The 22,469-nt window shown below is 46.8% G+C and overlaps 1 protein-coding gene across 29 annotated transcripts in view; it reads right to left on the bottom strand.

The window, feature by feature from the left end:
* Nucleotides 1-22,469, bottom strand: part of NAV2 (neuron navigator 2) — a 740,939-nt gene that overhangs the window by 41,756 nt on the left and 676,714 nt on the right. For 19 of the 29 annotated variants that reach the window (XR_006714126.1, XM_045484757.1, XM_045484759.1 and 16 more), the window contains 7 exons: nt 22,082-22,147; nt 20,655-20,699; nt 18,045-18,205; nt 15,565-15,753; nt 9,448-9,500; nt 4,650-4,673; nt 4,461-4,535 (listed from right to left, as the gene is read on the bottom strand). Coding sequence is in view for 28 of the 29 variants with exons in the window: in XM_045484757.1 (XP_045340713.1) it covers nt 4,461-4,535; nt 4,650-4,673; nt 9,448-9,500; nt 15,565-15,753; nt 18,045-18,205; nt 20,655-20,699; nt 22,082-22,147 (613 nt within the window). In the remaining variant the exon portion in view is untranslated. The remainder of the gene's footprint in view (nt 1-4,460; nt 4,536-4,649; nt 4,674-9,447; nt 9,501-15,564; nt 15,754-18,044; nt 18,206-20,654; nt 20,700-22,081; nt 22,148-22,469) is intronic. The other 10 variants (XM_045484756.1, XM_045484770.1, XM_045484751.1 and 7 more) reach the window with 3 other exon arrangements.

The following is a 22,469-nucleotide window of genomic DNA, read 5'->3' as shown; positions in this document are numbered from 1 at the left end:
GAGCCCCGCGTCGGGCTCTGTGCTGACAGCTCAGAGCCTGGAGCCTGTTTTGGATTCTGTGTCTCCCTCTCTCTCTGACCCTCCCCCGTTCATGCTCTGTCTCTCTCTGTCTCAAAAATAAATAAAACATGGGGCGCCTGGGTGGCGCAGTCGGTTAAGCGTCCGACTTCAGCCAGGTCACGATCTCGCGGTCCGTGAGTTCGAGCCCCGCGTCAGGCTCTGGGCTGATGGCTCAGAGCCTGGAGCCTGTTTCTGATTCTGTGTCTCCCTCTCTCTCTGCCCCTCCCCCGTTCAGGCTCTGTCTCTCTCTGTCCCAAAAATAAATAAACGTTGAAAAAAAAATTTTTTTTTTAAATAAATAAAACGTTAAAAAAAACAAAACAAAAAAAAACAAATGGATGAACAAAGCAGTTGGCATTATTTTGCTTGTTATAATCCTGGTTAATAAAAAGTCACCGAAAGGCCCATCTGCTACCTCCTTGGAGAAACCTTCCCCTGTTCCTCCAAGGAGTAAGGACTTTCCCCCAAGGCCCCTCTCTACTTTTATACGCTTCTGTTAGAACACGACATCAGACACACCACTATTCTCTATAGTGCTAGGACATCTTGAAAAATACGTATCCCACTTTCTGACATGTTAAAAATGTAGGGAAAAAAACATGTATCTTAGAATTGAGAAATGCGATGTTTTTCTGTCTGCCCCTTTCTCTGCAACCTTCTTCAAGGGTAAGATGCAAGCTGTGTCCTAACATGAAGCTTCTTCCTTCCTCTGTACAGCAGCAGGTGAAATATCGGTTGGTTGACTGAGGATCCTGATAATATGGTTAAAACCAAGAATAAAGAATGGACAAGTGAGCTGATCCTACTGACTGCTGTTTCTCCATCTATAAAATGGGGGCGATGTCTGTTTTCCTCCCAGGGTTATCGTAAGCCTTAAGTGAAACAACACAGGTGAAAAATGGTCTGTACTGTTATGGAATTGCAAAACACAGGAATGAATGGACACTTTGGGGGGAAGGAAGAGGTTTGGGGCTGGGAAAACAATAAAAAATAGGATGAGAACACAGGTGGGGAGAGATCAAGAAAGGGCTCTAGGAGAGGGGTGGGAAGATACAGGAGGCAGAGGAAGTGGGAGTCTGGGGAGGAGGGAGAAGTAAGATCTGATCACATATGTAACATTCTAGAGGAACATAGGACCGAGGTGCTCAGTGAAGAATAAAAGTGAGGTAACAACCAGGGGTGGGACACTGTCCTGGGTTGTGGAGAGGGTCAGCAGACATGTCACTTGAAAGAGGAGAGATGGGAGAGAAGTCAGAGCTCTTGGTCACTAGACTTCATCAAGCAGGGACAGGTGAGGAGAAGACATATCCAGCATAAACTGTTGGGTCTTTTCTCTAACAGCTGTAGGAGTTATCAGGGAGCAGGACCGCTTATAATAAAAATATTAAGTGGATTAGTCAGTTTCTTTCTTTTTTTTTTTAATTTTTTTTTAACGTTTATTTATTTTTGAGACAGAGAGAGACAGAGCATGAACGGGGGAGGGTCAGAGAGAGAGGGAGACACAGAATCCGAAACAGGCTCCAGGCTCTGAGCGGTCAGCAGAGCCCGATGTGGGGCTTGAACTCACGGACCATGAGATCATGACCTGAGCCGAAGTCGGACGCTCAACTGACTGAGCCACCCAGGCACCCCTAGTCAGTTTCTTTCTGAATGCATTGCCATCTCATCATTAAAAATTGAGAAAACGTCGATGCAGTTTGAAATCAAGAGATACGCTTCAGCTTGCGGGGAGAATATGGCAAAGCCAATCAATTTAAGACAGTTTACACAGTGGATGAAGGAAACAGGGCCAGGGCAAAGACGGTGAAAAGAAATGGCTGTTAACCTTGCCATTTCAAAGGAACGCCAAGGTTAAATTTAAAGGACTGAATTTCCATTTATCTTAATTCTTTGATTGCTACCCAGGCCTCTACTTGTAGGCACTCGCACTTTCCGTTCAGTTAAAGACAAAAACCTAACCCAAGAAGACTAGCTATTGAGAAGTGTTTTTGCAAACTCAAGAAGAAGCCGTGTTTGCTCTGAAGAGCTAGAGGTTTGCATTTTGCTGTCGAGAGAAAGGACTGACTTTAGGTCACGAGCAACTGTGAAAACACAGGCCGAGAGGCCGTCCCGAGCCTGGTTCAAAGCCACACAACAGCCTTCTTACCAAGTGCCATTCTCACATTCCCAGGAAAACAAACACGAGTGGAATAAAAACACCCAGAGAAGGTGGCTTTGAGTAGTTTGGCCTAGAAAAACAAATACAGCTTGGCCTGTGAGAAAGATGGCAGACAATAAAACACGTTAGGGCTGCCGGTGGTGTGTGGTAAGACTAAATATTTACTTTGAAACAATACTGGATTTCAATGGCTTTTGTGAGGAGCAAAACACACTTTTGGAATAATAACGATGATGTAAGAGACCTCACCCTGAGTCTTCTGGAGCAGAGGGCAGAGTTCCAAATGGCCCAGCGTAAGGCCCTTTGGGCAGCACAAGGCCACTGGAGGAATTAAGTTTTCTGATAAGTCAATTCATCTATTTTTTGATATGTAGGGGGCGCCAATTGAGAGCAGTAATCCTTAACCAGGGGAGTAGCTCCAAAACTCACCTGAGATGGGGCTTGCTATTAAATCTCACATTCGGATTATATCCAGATTGCCTCATTGAGTTTGGGATTTGGTTTTGGATTCGAATGGTACCCACATGAAGACTAACCCACGGACCATCTCTGGGTTGTTTTTTTCTTTTAAATAAGTTCTAAGCTACAAAATTCAGATCTCAATCTTTGATGTTCTTTTGATAGCGTTACTGACGGTGGAAGCAGAAAAGAAAACAAAGGAGGATAACGAAACACACAGTGGCCTGGTACATGAGGGTTTAAAAAAATTCAAACACTCCCAGAAATGTGAGAGAACTCAGGAGAATGAACAATGGTGACAGAAGTTATCAGTTACTGAGCTTTTAATTAAGGTCAAGTACCACATGAAGCATTTCATGTGCAGATTTTAAGAGAAATAGTTTCCTTCAGTTGACTCAGGCTCAAGCCAGGCATTACCTGGGCAAAAACTCCAGGCAAATGATTGCTTGGAGTACTGACTCAGCTTCCTGGTCCAAGGAAGACAACCTTTTGAAGTTGCTTTTCATCTTACCAGCATACTATGGGGTTGTGCAGGCTGCTTTGGGACAGGCTCCCACACATGCATCTGTGGTCTCAGATTGGCCCACGCGCTCCCGCAGGAAGCCTTGCTTCAGGAACATCTCAGTGCCTCCTAAAACTGCAGGCTCTGCCTGCTAAACTTCAGCCCTCCCTGGCTCATAGCTCTTCAGCAGGGCTCCTTTGCAGACCAGAGGTCTCTGCCTCCACTCGGACCCCTTAATTCCATAACCATGCCATAGTCAGGAAGCTTCATGAGGAGCAAATCGAACCACCACACTGCTCTGCTTCAAACACACAGATTCAGTAGGAAACCCAAACTCTCCCCCTAACAGCCGGGAGCCAGTGTGATGTGACCTGCCCCTTGCTTTTCTTTGCTGCCTCTTCCTGACTTCCTTCTCCCCTCCACCCGCACCACTGCCCCATATCCAAGCCATAGATTCTAATTACAATGAGCTTACTTATACTTTCTAAATGCACCAAGACTTCCCCTTGGGCGTTTGCACAAATACATGTATGTGTACATTGGGTAGAACGCTGCCCTCCCCATGCATCCTCCCCTATACAGCATCCCTCAGGTCACCTCCTCCAAGAAGCCCTTCCTGACCTCCCCCCCCGCACCACCAGACTGAGTTCTGTGCGCCTCCTACATGTTCCCACAGCCTTCTGCCTCTCTCTCTTAACAGTTAGCCTATTATAGAAAAGTGTTTTGTCTCTCTGCTGTACCAAAGTACACGAAGATGACAGTGATGGTGTCTGCTCTGCTGTTGAACCCACAGTGCCCGGGGCATAGTTGGCACATAAACAGTTGTTGAATTGAATGCTGGTTGGCAGCCCTTCCTGAACACGTAATTGTGCATATTGTAATTACAGAACAGTCAGCTATTTATCTGGAGCCTTCGCTTTTTTTTTTTTTTTTTAATCCTGAAGATGAACATTTTCAGAAAGAGGAAGAAAAGGGAAATGAACTTTTCTGACCACTTAATAGATTCTAGAACTGATCACCTGACGACCCAGATTGCTAAGTATCACCATCCGCCACTGCACACACAGAGGGGCACGTGCAGGCTCAGAGGTGAAAGAAGCTTCCCGAAGCACAGAGCCAGAAAGTGCCGGAGCGGACGTTTACACTCACGATGCTCAAAGCTCCTGCCCTTCACACTGTACTGCTTCCATGGTGCTCGGGGGCAGGCGGCCGTGAGGAAACGTCGGAAGGGAGCAGTGGCTGCCCCCCCTCCCATGGCTACCACCCTGTATCTGTACTCACATTTGCTGTCAGCTGGGTGGTCAAAGCTGAAACCTTTTCCTGTGAGGCATCCAGCTCCCGCCGCAGCTTGCGAATCTAAAGACGGCAAGGGACAGAGTTACTTGCTCAAAGCGTCCATTCCCAGCTGGAGCTGGGTGAAGCAACAGATAATAGTGACAGAGGAAATCCAGCCGGCAAACTGTTCCTTACCTCTGACTGGCATTTTTCTTCTGGCTGTAAAGAAATCATAAGGGAAATTAGACCAGTTGAGGAACAAAGAACAGCGCAATGCAGCCTGTGGGGAATAGCACATTTGGACGCTTACAGAAGTCCCGAAGTTATGAGTTTTGTTCCTGGTGTTATTTTTCTGGATAAACTGGTTCAGTTAATTTGACCAATCAGAACGGCCAAATACAAACGACATATTATTTTAAGAAATTAGGAAGACTTTTGGTTGTGATTTTGGTTGTGAGGAGCCCCTCTGCTCCCGTGTGGAGATAATAAGTTTGGGTGCTCAGGAGAAGGTGTGATGAGAAGGGGATGAGCCAGGGTAGGGATGCCAGATTTAGCAAATAAAAATAAGTATATCCCATGCTACACTGGGGACAATTTATATTAAAAGGTTATTTGGTTTTTTTTTTTTTTAATGTTTATTTTTGAGAGAGGAGGAGGAAGAGGAGGAGAAGAAGAAAAAGAAGAAGGAGAAGGAGGAGGAAGAGGAAGGAGGGGGGAGGGAGGGAGGGGCAGAGAGAGGGAGACACAGAATCCAAAGCAGGCTCTAGGCTCTGAGCTGTCAGCACAGAGCCCGATGCAGGGCTCCAACTCATGAGTCGTGAGATCATGACCTGAGCTGAAGTTGGACGCTTAACCCACTGAGCCACCCAGGCACCCCCGAAATTATTTGTTGTCAATCTGAATTTCTAATTTAACCGGGCGTTCTGTATTTAATCTGGCAATCCTAGCTGGGGGAAAAGGACTGTTCACGGGGTAACTGCCCATGTCATTCCTCCCTCTCCTGTTTCCGGGGCACTGCCTCCCAAGTGAGGGAAGCTGGGAGCCCCATCAGCCTGTCTGCCGAGTCCCCAGGTTCTGAGGAAGAATGGGCCTTCACCTTCCTGCTGCCCCAACTCAAGTCTCCCAGTTTCCTGCTACTCTGGGAAGTAAAGGTGAAGCCCGTGGGCCCTTGACTGGCAGAATCTTCCATCCAGGGCCCTGTGTCTGCGGTGACACAGCCACCTGCTAGCCAGGGACCATAAGACTACCTCTCTCCTCCTATAGGGGGAACCTGCAGCAGGGGGAACCTTTCTTTCACTCTCCTTGGGTTCTCACAGGGGCCCAGAAAGGAAGACCTCCCCTCCCCACCCATTCTGGGCAATGTTGGAAGTGTTCCCACCTTCTCTCCACCCCTCCATTTGCACTTCCCCAGGGTTGGAGCAGTGACTTGGGAGCCAGGTAGGCGAGTGAAAATCAATAAGAACTGTTTTGTCCTTGGGTGCTAGATGTGTGTCTTAAGCAAATTTCACCAGTGATAAACCCATTATTAAAATATCAGCATCTGACTCTGGTGTCTACTTTTATATTAGTTCAGAATGCAGAACTACCGGTATGATTCATTAGACCCTGGAGACTCTACACCCATCGGCTGGGGCAGGTGGGGGCTGTTTCCTGTCTGGTCTCCCTTCGCCCTGTTCCTCACCCCATTGCCCTGACTCCTGATCCTCTCCAGGAGGGTCCTTCCTCCAGCTGGCTTCGAACAGCAGCAGCTGGGTTTTAGGAACACGGGGGCCAAATCGTTTAATTCTGGCAGTAACCCCACAGAGTAGGTCTGTATTCCTTCTGAGGCACAGAGAGGTTAGGTTATCTTGCCTGAAGTCACACAGCTGGACACTCTCATCTAAGAAACACTTTCAGGAAAATGCTGGGAGGTGTCCTCAGGACTTCCTCTTCCCTCTCTGGGAATATTCACCCGTCCCTCTTTGTTTATCTGTTCATCCATTCATGCCCACTACCAACACCTATCAAATATTTGCTGATATCCTACTATGTGCCAGGCACTGTTTGAAGAACCTGGGATACAGCTGTGAGCATGACCAAGTCCTTCACCGCATGTTGCTTACAGTCTGGTAGTAAGTAGCATTTACGGGATGCTTATCGCGTGCCAGAGACTGTTCTAAGCCCTTTCTACTTTTTAGTCTTCATAACAACCCTTTGGTTAGGTACTAACATTATTCACTTACATTTCACAAATGAGGAAACCGAGGCACAGGGAGGTTGAATAATTTGCCCATGGTCACAGCTATTAAGAGGGAGAGGTGGGACTGGACCCAAGGTAGTCTGGTTCTCGAGTCTAGGATCTTAACAAACACATTCTCCTGCTTTTTTACTACAGCTACATTCTTATGGAGGCCTTCCAGAAATAAGGTCCCTGACTTTTGAGTCTGACCCAAAGGACAAAGTTAACAGTGAGAATGTCACAGCTATCTAACATTTGGGCGGCTGACGGAGGTCGGTCAGCAGGGTGAACCATCCATATAGGATGAGCCCCACTTCTAAACACTCCTATCCACGGGCCTAATACTCCCCCCCTTCCCCGTACCTCTGCCACTGTCACTCTGCCCACTGTCTCAGGGTTGGACCCCTGTTCTTAATCTTACCCCCAGCTGCTGCTCTGGGAGCTCTTAAGTGAAGCTAGGAGCCTCCCTCCATTTAGCAGTTCCTGCCCTCTACCGGCCAAGAAAGCCGGTCTAATGCCAGATGTAGCACCTTCCATTTTCAAGGCAAAGTCTACTCCATGACTTCTTCATGGCAGTTGCTCAGCAACTGTTGCCTTTTCTTTCCTTTATAATTAAAATCACAGGCAATTTTCAGCCAGAATGAGCATTCTTGAATATCCAAGAATTACAGAGATTTCAGGGAAAAACCTATTATCATCCAATAAGAGCCTTCAACAACACTCAGCTCTTAAACAGACTCTTTGGTCTGGGTTGGTGGCAACTTACAAAACTCCAACAATCTCTTTTTAGAACGAGAACTTGTTCGCTTTAACATTTGCCAAGGTGTCTGAGTCTCAGAATTCTATTATTACCAAGTGGCTGATAAGAGATGAGGGACCACATGTCCACGCTTGGTGGCAGCAACGTAGTCAGATACAGTTTGGAATTCGCAGACTACTCTGGCGTGGAAACAGGCAAATGTTAGACTTATTTTTTTTTTTTTTTAAGTCTGCAAAAGTAACCTATATGCTCAGAGAAGGCACATGTAGAGGACAGTATAGGGGAACCTTTGATCAATGACTTGGTGGAATGTCAGAAGTTGTGGGCACCTCCCCTGAGACCACTGGCTTCCTGACAGCAAGGACAAACTGACAACTACCCGGAATAATGACATAATTTGTACAAAGTCATATAATGAGAAAGGTCCTGAGGTAGATTAGGCCTCGGGGCTCTTGTCTAGTTACACATGAAGTTACACACGAAGTTGAAACTTATTATTAGGTCTTTGGTAATGTGTGAATTTTTATCAACTCAGCATAATTTGAAATTTCATGAAAACATCAGCTTCCTGTCCACACACCCAGAGCAAGAGCGACCGAAAGGCCTTGGATGCTAAGAGCCTCCAGCGGGCTGCACGAAAGCAGTGCAGCCAGGAAACGCAAGTGATGGCTTCCTAGGTCCGAATTCTCACAGCGGGGGGAATTCATGCTCTTTCCCTCCAAGGCTGGCCGGTGCAGGCTGGCCCCCATTTCTCACTCTTCTGAGAAGAACCTTCCTGCTCCGCGCTGACGGGAAACCCCGGGCACTCCGCTGGGAAAACAAGGGGCTTGGGGATGGCGATGCCTGTGGTAGCCACTCTGCACCCACCCTATGGAACTAGAGTCCCAGGTCCCAAGGTGTCCTTGGGTGCGTCTGGCTTCCTCCTTCAGCAGCAGGCTCCTCTGCCCACCCGCACCACATCCTTGGGGTGTAGCCCAGAGCCTCACATCCACACAGGGCCAGTAAATCCTGTCAAAGCAGTAAATCTAGGTTTGAAAGTACTATCTTGGCACCCATGGCGCAGAGTTGCCCTCTAGAAGACAGGACTTCATGTATGTACTAGTTGAGATTTAGAAGGTCATGTCTATGGCTTTCTTAGTAGGTAGTGGCTTCGGCAATCCCTCTTCCTAACGAAAGTGAGGACTCTGTGATGAAATTTCGGACAAGGTGACCGGCTGAGGAACGAGGTGTTTGGAGGTGGCAAGGTGGGTCGGAGCAGAAAAGATCCTTTCTAGGTCCTTCAAATGAGAGCATGTCAGCGCTCACTCAAGTCTGTTTGTGCTTGCTGTCGGCCTAAGGAAGAGCAGTTAGGGTCTGGTCTCTTTAACTTGACTCCAGCATGGCCTTTAAACTTACAAGGGGCCATAGACAGTTTGTCCCGCGAGGTCTCTAGCCCAGGAGCCTGGCGTTACCAAAAACTGACTTATTAAAATATCTGTCCTCCATGGAATTAAGGGCTACAGGATTTCCAATTCTTAATTAGTAAAATGATTTTTTTCCTGTAGGAATTCCCAAGTTAAAAATTTTAAGATAAATAGTCATGCACAGAGCTATACAGAAAAAGTCCTTGCCCTCAAGGAATTTATACTGTCGTGAAAGGTCATCTCCCTCACAGTAGGGGCTGCTATTCATTCCACTTCACAGATAAAGAAACTGAGGCAGACAGAAGACTGTTATTTAAGGCCTTTCTTTTCTAAGGCTACCAGCAGGTGGCCAAGGCTTTTCACACATTCTAACTAGTTACCACCCAAAGCACAATGCCACTTTAACAAAGTGAGCTCCTGACTTACTGGTTGATACATTATGATCAACAGCTGTTTGTGAATTTCAAATCTTGTTCCCTATTAAATGATTCCCTTATGATGGAAACGCTTTCTCTAGGAGAAATGACTTTATATTTTATTCTTGATACACTTGATAAAGGAGCCCCAGTTCTCATGATCATAGCAATGCATACAGCATTGATTTATACTCACCGTAGAATAAATTGAAGACGTGCTGGAAACCAAGGAGAGCGAGGATCCGTGAACTGTTTAAAAAGAAAAAAAAAAAAAAAAAGGTGAACTGCACAACCGGCTACTATGGAGTCTAAGAAGGAGAGAGGAAGAGAAACTCAACATTATAGGCAGCTTAATCTCGCCTGGACCCAACTTTTCCTCATTTGGTGACAGAGTCAAATAAAATAATTTGCTAAGGGAGTCTCTTCTCTTTTAGCACATTTTTTTTTTCTACAACCTCTAAATACCTTTCTCCCCTATGAAAATAACACATGATTACTAAATAAAAGTTTTCAAGTACAGAGAAGTGTTTAAAAAAACATACTCACTGCCATTATCTATGTGACTCATAATTCTATTACCCAGAGGCAACCTGGTACCTGTTCCATTCCAGCACATTTTACTCCTTTCTTTTTTTCTAACATATTCCTTCAGGGTTGAGATTGTGTTGCACATCTATTTCGTACCCTGCTAGCAACTCTCACTTGTGTATGCACAAAGATGAGCCGATTATTATCAACACGGGAGGCTGGCTGCTGGCCATAGCAAATTCATTCTAGATCTACTTGTAGTAGAGCACTTGTCTAGAAGATACATCTACTGAAACAGGGATTCTTCTTTCGATTGCTACCATGTGTACAAAATGACAAGCAAGCGGTGTCCTCTTTTTCGTTCCTGACTGGTACCTTTGACTTAGAACCATCTTCACACCCTCTTCGCGCCCCTTCCTGTCCCCAGCCGGGGGAGACATTTTAATTGTTTTCATACAACTTTAAAACATGGTCTTTTCTTGGACTAAGTATCCCAGCTGACTTCTCTTTCTGGGAACTAGATTCTTTAATGACATTTTCTTAGGAATCTCTCGACAACTTTGTGAAAGATGTAAATATGCCCGTGGAGACATCAGAGACCTTTAATTGGGCACAGCTTTCCTGACCACGAGTGGAATGTTCTACCCCCACACTCGCTGTCCCCTGTGGTCTGAGAGTGGGAGGCTGGGGAGTAACTTTCCACGTGCACTAAACGGCTTGCACTTACCACCCAAGAAGCGAGCTCAACTTCGATCAGCAGTCGGCAGAAGCTACCTGCCCACAAGATATCCGACCAACAGTTCAGCCCGCCACCCAGGTGTCTCCACACTGTGTTCCCATAAACCTCCCGACCTCCAGCTCTTCCTTTATGCGCTCCTATCACATTCTGAATCCCGCACTTCTCTCTCGAGCATGCCCTTCATTGCACTCATCTGCCTCAGAGTCTCTGCCCACGCAGTTCCCTTTGTTTAGGACGCTTCTCATTTCTGCCTACCCACATCGCCAGGATCAGCTCAGACAATGTCTCTCCATGGACCTTTTCCTCGTTTCCCTGCCCGCCGCCACTGGATGCCCCTCCTCCCTCCTCTGAACCCACACAGTTCCTTGCTTGCCTGTCCAGCCCTCTTCTCTCTTAGAAGGCTCCTGCTTTTCTGAGGCTATCCTTATACCATCACTCACATCCACCTTCCTTAGCAATGCTTAGGGTTACAGATCTTCTCCACCCACGACTTCTCTGGCCCATGGCCCATAAGAAATCAGTTTATGGTGTTCATGGCCAATAACGGCTTTCATTGTTAATACGTTCAGATGTTAGCAGACACCTCTCATGCTCCAACCTAGTGGCCTAATGTTCTAAAGGGGTAAGTAACTTTAGTCCCATGACACGGGTAGTAGGGGCAAATTATACTGGAGGCCAAGTTGGGGGAACTTTTTTTCTTCTCTCTAGCTTGTACACACAGACTTACTGACACTGCCTTCAGCAATATCCTAGTGCAAGCTTAGGGCCGCAGGCGGAGAACAGCATATCTGGCAGGCTTCAGTGGAGGTAATTATTTTTCTCTGCAATTAACTCCTCTCACTTGGTAAATAGCAATAGCAAGGCCAAAAGAATAGCAATCCAAAAGAAGATTTCTTGACTTCCAGAGTCAACCCCAAACTGAATGTGGCTTGCCTGAACCATTACAGTTGGCCTTGTTTCAAGTGAACTGAACCAAATCAGAGCCTGGGTTATGTGGCTTGGATACTTTTGGACAGCAAAATGCACACAAGACCTACAAAGCCAGAACAGTAAAAGCACGCCATGCATTTCCCACCCTATACCCATAGCTCTAAAACTCTGAAGCTACGAGGCCCAGCAGAGGCTTGTGTGGGCCATCTCTGCCCCTGAGTAATCTGAAATCCAGACAGGTTAAATGGTCTGCTTAAGGTCACACAGCATTCAGGAACGGGATTGCTGATCAGAAGTCTGGAGATACTTTTGCCCTTGATTTACTGGTTCTACTGGATTTACTGGTTTCTGAAAGGCTTTTTTTGTTAAAGCCTTCTGGTATGTTTTAGAATGGTTTCCCCAGCCCCTCATCCAATGTACACAGACACAAGCTGCAACCAAACAAGCGAAAAATGCATATTTGAGAAAAACATGGTTTCACCCCCTCTTTAAGCACAGGTGTGTGTGTGTGTGTGTGTGTGTGTGTGTAGACAGTGAAACAACAGGGCATATTCTAGCCAATAAAGCAATCAAATGCCCCTGCTGCTACACCTGGCATCTCATGTCTACGTACATATATATATATTCAGCTTCATATTAATCAAAGCGCTTTCTCATTTACACTATTGTTTGAAGTGATCCCCATCACCACAGAGAATTTGTAGGTAATATTCCCAGACAGCGCAGGAGTGGCTACCACTAAGAGACAAAAGAGTCATTTAAGGCCCAGAGAAGCTAAGTGACGTGGCCAAGCACACACAGCTAGTCAGGAGCAGAGAATGTGCATCTAGGCATTGCATTCTATTTCTTGCTCCACTGCCGGTATGATCAGATGACAAGGAGACACCGTTCAGATGGCAAATGGACCACCCTCTGGAAGGTGAGCACAAGTGAAAACAGAGAACACACTGATGAAGGATCAGGTAAAAAAAAAAAAAAAAAAAAAAAAAAAAAAGCAAGCCCAGTTGTGACCAAGGCAGAGCCAAATGTCAAGGTAGGAATGAATAGAGAAACAGAAGGCTGAGAATCGAGAGCTTAGGACCTTAGCCCCCAGGCTACTTCTTCTGCCTGGATTTTGCCATAAATAAAACAGCAATGAAATGGCCCTTGGGGAGGAGGATATAAAACCAAACATGACAATTTTAACAATAGCCACCGCTGACTGAATACTTGCTATAAACCTCTTTCGAAGTCATTTTGCATTAAATGCTTTCCGGGATTTATCTCACCTAATCTTCCCTTCAATCCTCTGAAGCAGGTACAATTATTTTCTACCTTTTAGTGAACAGGAAATAGGCTGAGCGGGGCCAAGTCCCTTACCCAAGGTCTCATTCATGGCTAACAACAGACATGACAGGATTTAAATCACAAATACGACTCAGGGGCTAGAAACACAAGTAAATTGCAAAAAAAAAAAAAAAAAAGGATTTATTAACAAGCTGTTCTGTTCCTATGGATTCCATAAGAACCGATTTAGATTGCACTAGCAATTAGGGATGATTGGTAAAGTCCCTGGATTTTTTTTTATCCAAAGACATACATTTTAAAAATGCCTCAAGCATCTCCCTAAATGTGCGCTATTAAAGTTGACTCTGAGTGCATAATGCATCTGATGGAAATTAATTTACCTGAAATAACTTTGAAAGGTTGCATCTGGGCCATGCCTGCACCTAATCTACATATTTATGATTCCAACTTCCTTCAAAATGGAAAGTGCTAATTAAATCCCACAAAAACCTCACACAAGTACTTGTGCTAATTCTTTTTAAATTTCTATCCTGTTTTCTGGCAGATGATATACCTAATGGACTCTTGTAAGGAGGTTCTATTTGGCCCAAACAGGAGATGTAAAAATCTCCCCCAACTGTTTCCACAACACGGGGATTTAAAAATTCAAAAGTGGGGCGGGACTCTTTACCCAGCGGAATTGAAAACACCTAATTGCACAAGCTCTATTTTGTTTTTGTAATGTAATATCCCTGAAAGAAAGAAAATCAATTTGATGCAAAATTTCCCAAAAGATGAAATTGTTACGTGTTCATAGTATATCCACAGCAGTCCCTACCTTCTACCTCTCAAATTTGAGTTTTACCTCTGCCCTTCAGTTCCACATCACCATGAATCATTAGGGTTTACAAAAGTCTAGACACTGCTTGTGGGCAAGCATTTTTTATCAATGTCACTTTGACATCTCAGATATTCAACGGTTGTGCTGCCTGACAGCTTGATTCCAGATGGAATAAATAAAAGCTCTCTGATGATGATACTGTAATGGTTCTGGATCTTTATGAGGCGAAGTCTGCTTGTTTGGACAAGTTTCAGTTCTGAACACGGTGCACTCAGGTACACACACGACAGGGAAGATGAATAGAGCACAGGACCCACTCCCTATGGGAATCGTCACCGGGAGGGCTGGGGGATGCTCTGTGGCCATGCTTTGGCCAGCACGTTGACTAGAAAAAAGTTCACGACAAACTGCCTACTCCTTCACCTTAGGGTCAACATATCCACTATTACTACTGCCCTGAGTGGTTAGAGAGCTCATTTCTAACTCTTCAATCCAGCAAAACACTCTTCGGGAACTCAGGCTCCACCCTTCCTTAATCCTCTGTCCCAGCAGGCTCCCAAATATGGATTTACAGACTTGCTCCCTGTCACTCACTGGATGTCACTGGACACAAGTGACACATAAATCAGGGTGAAGGAAGGGACTGAAGTCTCTAGGAAGATGAACCAGGGGGCTACTGCCCTGTAACTAAACTCTTCCAATTTTTGTAAACAAGTATACACTGGGCAAAAGCAGAAGCTTTTATTCGGTTTCTTTCCTTCTTGATTTGTTCAGGGATTTCTTAAGACAAGTTTGTTTGTTCTCTCCTCCCAGAAGGATGCTGGGCATATACTTTCCCACTTTTACAGGGGCTGGGAGTAGAGGGAAGCACCCATAACACCCTCCCCTCCTCCACATTCTCTTCTGCCACACACACACACACACACACACACACAAAAGGTACAACCAGAGCTATGGCCTTAGCCTGGGCTTCAATTGCTCTGGGAGTCCCCATCCCCTAGCTAGGGACTCCTAGTTGCCTAGCTGCCAAGACATCTCGGCTGACACTGAGTCTAGAGCCTAGGACGTATAATAACGTTACTGGGTTAACATTTGTATATGTTATTGAATTCTCATAATTTCATGAGCTGGTTTCTATTACCACTCTCAAAAACAAAAAACAAAAAACAAAAAAAGGAAGTACAGAGGCACGAAGCAACCCGTCCAAGATCATATATCCAAGTTGGAGTGCTAGATTCAGACCTTTGAAGTCTTCCTCTATCTTTTTAACCACTAGTCAAATGAGGACTGATTCTAATGTCCTGTCATTCCCACCTTCAGGAAGCTTTTCAGGGGTGGGGCTGATGCCCCTCCACAGCATTTTGACTGCTTGCTTCCCTAGCTCCCACCTTAAGTGAAAGAACAAAGGGACAGAGAGATGAACCGAGTTAGGAAGACAGCTGGCAAAGATGCCCACAGCTATGTTCTCCCAAAATTCTGATTAAAATGAACAACACGTAAAGATCCGACCCAACGTATTCACAATTTGTGAGCAAAGAAGAAAAAGGGCATACCTGAAGGGAAAGGGTTTAACCGAATAAACTTAATAAACTGAGAGATAGAAACTTCTGGAGCTGCCCACAGGCCCCCAGAGCCACAAGGGTGCGTCAGCACAGGGAAATGCACTAACTCTCCAGAAACTCACTCTGCCAACATGGTGAGCCAGCAGCGGAACCTCAAGATGGAGGCGCATGCCAAGAAGCTGTGGCCCGAGTCCAAGAGGGAGAAGCCCAGAGTGGAACTTGGTCAGCTCCAAGTTCACTCATGTTTCTTCAGAAGCCTCTTCCGTGAAGTCTGCGAGGTCAATGAAGAGCCAGACCCTGCTATTCAGAGCTCCCCAGCCCCAACCCCCAGAGTGAGTGAGATAGCTGGCTGGAAACCCTTAGAGGTGGGCTCTCAGGTCATGAACTTGGTGTGGAGGGCCAATTAACCACACTGCATAACCTCAGATGGTAAACCTCCTTGCTTACCTTCTTCAAACCCATCCCGGAATGAACCCGAGCGGCTCATGGTTCTGCTCTTCTCATCCAGGGACATGGAGCTATTCCGGAATCGGCTGTCAGTGTACGGGTCATACTGCCCATCGGCATTGGAGAGGCTGTGGGTCCTCAGCATGGTTGGGTTGGACAAGCTCATCTGGGTAACAGTGGTGGGACTTGCTGGAATAAAAGGAAAGGAACTGAAAGGTTGGAAGTTCACGTCTCCGTGCAAATCCTGGATGGGGACGGCGAGGGGACTGATTGGTATCAGCCACATCTGTCCATGCCAACTTCCCTCCCTTGTCTGTTTTCTAGAAGGTAGTCACACCAGCATTTGAATAATAAACTGAGAGCTAAAAATAAGGGAGGAAAGGTGGGTCAGTTCCAAAGCAAGGCTCTGGGCTTCAGCTTTCCAATTTGGCACGTTCGGACAAGCTGGTGTCACCTTCCAGGCATGAGCTAATTACTCCCTGGGCTCATCTGGAACAACTCCCTCTAAAGCCAAAGCCCAAAATAGTCCAACCAGGCTTTTGATCAGACGGGAAGCATTTGTGCATGACAAGAAACTCTTGCCTCAAAGAGTTACTCCGGGAAGGAACAATATGAACACAGGTCTCACTGCCTCCAATGGGGCCCACTTGGTAAGGGTGCCTAAAAGAGCTTCAGTGCGAAGGGGTACATCCACCTTGGCTCAAACGAGCTTTTAAAATTAAAGTCCTTTCCATTTCAGTAAAGTACAGTATTTCCAAAGTATCCATTCACAGTTAATTAAAAATGAAAAGTCAAGCCTCACTTGATTATAAGCTACACCTGTCCTTTAAAGATTCTGTGTTTTGGGGCACCTGGGTGGCTCAGTCAGGTGAGCATCTGACTTTGGCTCAGGTCATGATCTCGCATTTCAGGAGTTCAAGCTCCACACAGGACTCGCTGCTGTCAGCCTGTCAACGCAGAGTCTGCTTCGGATCCTCTGTCCCCCTCTCTTCCTGCCCCTCCCCCACTTTTGTTCTCCCCAAAATAAATAAATATTAAAAAAAAGATTCCGTGTTTATTATTCACAATATTCAGAAAAGGCTGCCCTCTGAAGAGTGAGATGAGATTGAGCAAGATGATTCCCCCCCATCAGTCTTTGAAGAGTGAGCTCCCATCCTTCCAATCATTTTTTAAGGAATGTTTACTGATTTATTTTGGGTGGGGGAGGGGCAGAGAGAGAGGGGGAGAGAGAAAATCCGAAGCAGACTCCATGCTGTCATCGCAGAGCCTGACACAGGACTTAATCCCGTGAACCACGAGATCATAACCTGAACCGAAAGCAACAGTTGGACGCTTAACCAACTGAGCCACCCAGGTGCCCCCCCTTCCCAGTGATTCTAGCCAGGACTGATCTTCTCTTTTTCTAATACTTGCTACCTGATCATATTCAGTTTTTATTACATGGTTTCTTTTTTTTTTTTTTTTAATATATTTTTTTAACGTTTTATTTATTTTTGAGACAGGGAGAGACAGAGCATGAACAAGGGAGGGTCAGAGAGAGGGAGACACAGAATCTGAAACAGGCTCCAGGCTCTGAGCTGTCAGCACAGAGCCCGACGCGGGGCTCGAACTCACGGACTGCGAGATCATGACCTGAGCCGAAGTCGGCCACTTAACTGGCTGAGCCACCCAGGCGCCCCTATTACATGGTTTCACATATAAAGCTTTGGGTTGTTCTCTTTTACCCTATTTATGAGTCTGTGTGGGTGTGTTTGTTCCCCTAAAAAAGAATCCATTAACATGTCATCAGGGACTGTGTTACAAGTTCTTTTCCTCTCCCCACTGTGCCAGTCAAAGCATTATGTCAGTAGTAGGCATTTCCAAGAATAGTTGTTCACTCAAAACCTGATCTTTATTTTCTAGCTTAACAGAGCAATACAGATGACCAAACATGGGGTATGCTACTGCTTCTTCAGATAGAAACTTACATCTTCAGAGGTCTTAGAAATGGAATACGGGGCACCTGGGTGGCGCAGTCGGTTAAGCGTCCGACTTCAGCCAGGTCACGATCTCGCGGTCCGTGAGTTCGAGCCCCGCGTCGGGCTCTGGGCTGATGGCTCAGAGCCTGGAGCCTGTTTCCGATTCTGTGTCTCCCTCTCTCTCTGCCCCTCCCCCGTTCATGTTCTGTCTCTCTCTATCCCAAAAATAAATAAACGTTGGAAAAAAAAAAAAAATGGAATACATTCTTCTCAAAAACGGAACGATTTGCTCTTTGCTACTACCCTACTTACATCAAACACGTAAATAATTACTGACTAGAGTACCAAAATCTCTTCTATTTTTTCCTCTTTCTTTTGCCACCAATCTCCTATAATCAAACCACACTGCCGAGGGCTGATCAGACACGGAGAAAGATGTGACCACATGCCTCTTTCACAACAGAAGAGTAACCTCTGCCCCATGGAACTGATCAACGCAGCTAATGATCAGAGGCTACTCACCAAGCTGGGAGAAGTTGAATCTTGTTCCGGAGGGAGAAGTCACACTGGAGCCAGAGGAAAAAGGGGAACTGGCAGCGGTGTCCTGTAGGCCTCCTGCAGAGTGGGACCGTAACCATTCTTTTGCGTCTTCTTGTGTGCGAAGCTGGGAGGTGGGAGTATACCTGGACAGACCGAAATTAGGCTGGGATTAACTATGAACAGCGCTTATGAAAATGAACACTGTGGAGCTGATGATAAACATACAAAAAAGAAATACAGATCCAAAGATGATGTTTAAAAAAAAAAAAAAAAAAACCCACATCACTCCACATCCTGAAACTTATGAAGTTTCTCCAAACCCTTTTTGCTACTTGGCTGCCTTTGGGGAAAACTGTAATTCCTTTCAGTTTGGAGGGAACACATCAAGAAAGCAAGACCGGTAAATGCTCAAAGGAGCCGTCACTGGGCGTATCTGCAGCATGTTGATTCATGATAGTGTCATTTCAAAGCCCCCACCTTGACAGGACTGAAGCAACAAAATGAGCTGCCGTCAGAGCTTCGAGGACGTTTTAATTAGATAGCTCATGGCATCTGCATTCTAGAGCGCAAGCAAGTAGCCATGAATCCCCATGTATCAGAAACCAGACACGTAATGGAAGGCGTGAGGACACCAATGCTTACGGTCCTTGCTGCAATCGATTATCAGAGAAGTCTCCATAAAAGGAACCCCAAATCACTGGGTTCCACGGAAGTCACGGGCCCACGTCCTCCTTTATTAGGAAATGTATCTGGTCATGGCCTACTGAAAGCCTCTGATGTGCTGGGGGCCCTCACAGACATTATCTTGCCAACGCCTCCAACCCAGCCGGCAAGGCAGATGCTGTCATTCCCATTTTATATTCATTGAAGGGGAGGGCCTGCCTCGAATCACGTGCTGAGATTCCAATCCATCGTAAGTCTGATTCCAAAATCCATGCTGTTCGCATTATGCCCGCGGGCAGCATCTCAAATTTCTGAAATGCACAGTGACCAGTGTGCCTTTGGACTTATATACAGATTACCATGGGGTCACTACTGATTAGGTCAACAGAGGGGTTTCACTTGACTCAAGAAAAAGAGCTGTTGGTGTTTTGGCATCGGACATGAATGTGTGGGGAGGGAGGGAGCTAGGAAGGGGAGGCAGAGTGGGAGGGGACAAAAAAAAAGTTTCTCCCTTAATGTTTTGGCTATGGTTGACAGACATTCAACTTTCTAGGTCACATCGACTGCATGAAGATAGCCTAGCACGTGGCCCTATTCTGAAAATTTTTTAAATAATTAAAAAAAACCCAGAGCTGCATCACTTTGATAGATTAGATCTGCTGCAGAAACATATATACACATACATCATTTCAAAATATTCATATTTAGAGGGGTTAGCTTCCTCTTAGGGCAACAGTGGGGCATCAGTGTCAGACTCCTATGAAGAGTGGCCATCATGGAAGCACTCACAAGCAGCCCTCATAGGCAGGAAGAAAACTGCTAAGCACAAAAGGCCTTGCCAACTCCCCCGCTCTATGGCCACGGTGCTGAACTTCCTCCCACAGGACGTCCTTTGGGAAATTTTCAATACTTTTATTCTTAAGATTCTCAGAATTGGCTTTCCTTGAGCTCCTACTGAAAGGCAGCATTGATACCTACCTCGCATTACTGTTCAAAAAGCTCTCGGCCTTAAGAGCGGCAGGTTATTAACTACAGACATACATGACAGCAATGAAACATTTCATTCCAAGTTCCATTTTTTTTTTTGCGAAAGCACTTAAATGCTTAGTGCAGGGTGCAGCAAATGCTACAAGGAACAAGATGTTTAAGGAGCAGGAGAAGTGACAGCTGCGACCATAAGACCATGGGACAGGCGTTAGAACTGGGGTCCCGCTGGTCGGCACAGTGAAGGAGATGGTGTGAGCAATGGGGAACTTACAGCATCTTGTTTAACCAGGACACCCACCCAAAAGTGAGCCATGACTTAGAAAGAATGGAAGGACATTCCTTCCCGGCAGTCTTTTCTTTCTTTACACCAAAGCCAATCACAGCCATGTTTTCTTGTTGGGCACTGAAAACTGACACACCTTTCGATCAGAACATTTAGGAAGCGCAAAGGCTCTGTCTTTGGCAATCTTCTGTGGGCCGAAAAGTGAAGTATTTTCAAATTCGAGGGAAATCGTTCTCTCCTCTGCCCTTGTCCTGGCTAACAAACCAACATGCTGTAAGTCATGTCCTTTCTTTTGGAAGACAGCCGTGAACAGAATGATCATGGTGAAGAGCTCATCGATTAAACCCACTGGCCCCAGAAGTAGCAGTAACTGCTCTCTGGGCTTGCCCAGGGATGTCCTTCGTGAGATGGTTTTTTACCACAGGAAGCCTGAAAAAGCACAGCCTCTGCTCAAGCAAAAAAAAAAAAAAAAAAAAAAAGCCAACAAATGGAGAGAGGGGAATGAGAGGTGCCAGGGGAGCCATCGTTCAGAAGGCCCCACCTCGGTGGCCAAAGCAGGGACCCCAGCCCAGCCCGAACCCCCGCCAGCCATGAGAGTCACACAGCCAAGCCCCAAAGCCACACCGGATGGCATGGATGCAAGGAGGAAACACAGATACCTGAGTCCTTTTTTAGGCAAAGTGTTCCTATCAAGGTGCGGGTCACTGTAGGAGAGTTAAAACAAAAATGAGAACTTCAGAGAAGCGCAGGGAAAAGCAGGCAAGGTGAGGAGGGGCCGAAGATACAGAGCAAGAGACTCACGTCACCAGGGAGTTTTCCCTTATCCAGCTGCACATGCAACACATCCACAGGAAACAAGAGAAGCCTAATCCTGGGGCTGGCTGACCCTAGTCCGTACCTTCCCCCAAGTCACCAGGAGGCCCGAGGCATCCACTCAACTCCAACTCCTCCTCCTTTTCCACAGGCTCACAGCACAACTCAGGGGCCGCCCCACATCGAAGCAGAACCCACACCTCCTGCTGCCCAGTCACCCACCTTTGTCCTACCACCACTGCTTCTCGGGGAGAGAGAGATGGCAGCTTCCCTGCACCCCTAACCCTGGCCCAGCCTTAAATGCCACTGACAATGATTCCAAGCGAGAGAAGGGACTTGCTGGAGGCTTTCAAGAGGCCAGCGGTCTGCATATTTGGAATTCATCTGTAACAGAGTGAATTCCAGGTCCCTCTTAGCTTGGCGTATCTGGGAGCTGAGCCCCCCCTGGCCGAGCTGGGGCAGGTTACAACTTGCTGGCTGATGAAGTCAAGGCATTTGCATTTCCAAAGAACAAGGGTGTAAAAGCTTGGTCTGTGAGTCCAACCAAAAGCAAAGTTTTTGCCGTTGACGGGGTAAAGAGGGTTTTCGTTATTTTTTTTTCCCCCTAGCATAAAACAACATCTGGTTATTATGCTTGGCCAAGCTGTGGCTCCCCCACAAATTGAAGGTCCGTATCCATCTCTGAGGCCCACCCACAGGGCAGCTGGGGGCACACAAGCCGCTTAGTTTGTAAAGCCTCAACACTCCACGGATTCTTTTTCGTTGTCATTACGGGAAACGGGCACACAGAACACAACAGCCTGCAAGACGCCACAGCCAAAGGGCAGCAAAGGACTTTTCCAGGGAAAAGGGCCAGCCGTGTGGGGAGTAGGGGTGGGGGAGACAAAGGTGAGGGTCCAGGGGCACGCACGGTGGGTGGTAGATCGGTTCTGGGCTGGGAGGGAGAGGGGAGAGATGAGGGAGAAAGGGTGGGAAGCCGGGAAGCAGGAACATGCCAGGGGAAGGCTGAGATGCAGGTGAGAGCTTCTGCCGTCCCGGTCCCAAGGTCCCAAGCTGGGTAGGGAGAGGGGCCAGCCCGACCCCACTGCCTCCGGGGCTTTAGCGGACAGCGGAACAGGCCCTCACTGGCATGTCTGGGGTCACAGAGTGCACCAGAGCCACGAACACAAGCGGAAGCCTCAGGCCAACAGCCTCACACAAGACGTCTGGCTCGACACAGACGGGCAGAGGGACCCGGAGGCTCAGTGCGGTCCCCGGCCTACAATGTCATTACCTGTCCTGTTTCCTGGGCAGAGTACTTCTGCAGAACTTAGGGCTAGCGGCAGGGGAAGAGAGAGGGCTAGAAGTCCAGGCAGGTGGAAAATAAGAGAAGGAACGTTAGACGGGAAGAAAGGGGAGGTGTGGTCACACACAACGATTAGAACATTCTTCTCATTCCCAGTGCTGTTCCCGGCGTTCTTGCCTATGTGGAGAGACTAACACACACCACACTGCAGCAGAACCCAGAGCGCTGAGGATGCTTTTAGCCTCTTGATGCCCTGCCGCTCGGGCTGGCAACCCTTCGGTAGGAGGGTGTCTGCCGTGATGACCACCGAATCCACCCAGCCGCCTCGAGTTTCCTGCCACCCACGCCACGGCCAGCCGGCCACCTACTCTGCCTG

Source organism: Leopardus geoffroyi, chromosome D1 (genome assembly GCF_018350155.1).
Source record: "Leopardus geoffroyi isolate Oge1 chromosome D1, O.geoffroyi_Oge1_pat1.0, whole genome shotgun sequence".
Taxonomy (NCBI): domain Eukaryota; kingdom Metazoa; phylum Chordata; class Mammalia; order Carnivora; family Felidae; genus Leopardus; species Leopardus geoffroyi.
This window is presented reverse-complemented; position numbering and strand designations above follow the sequence as displayed.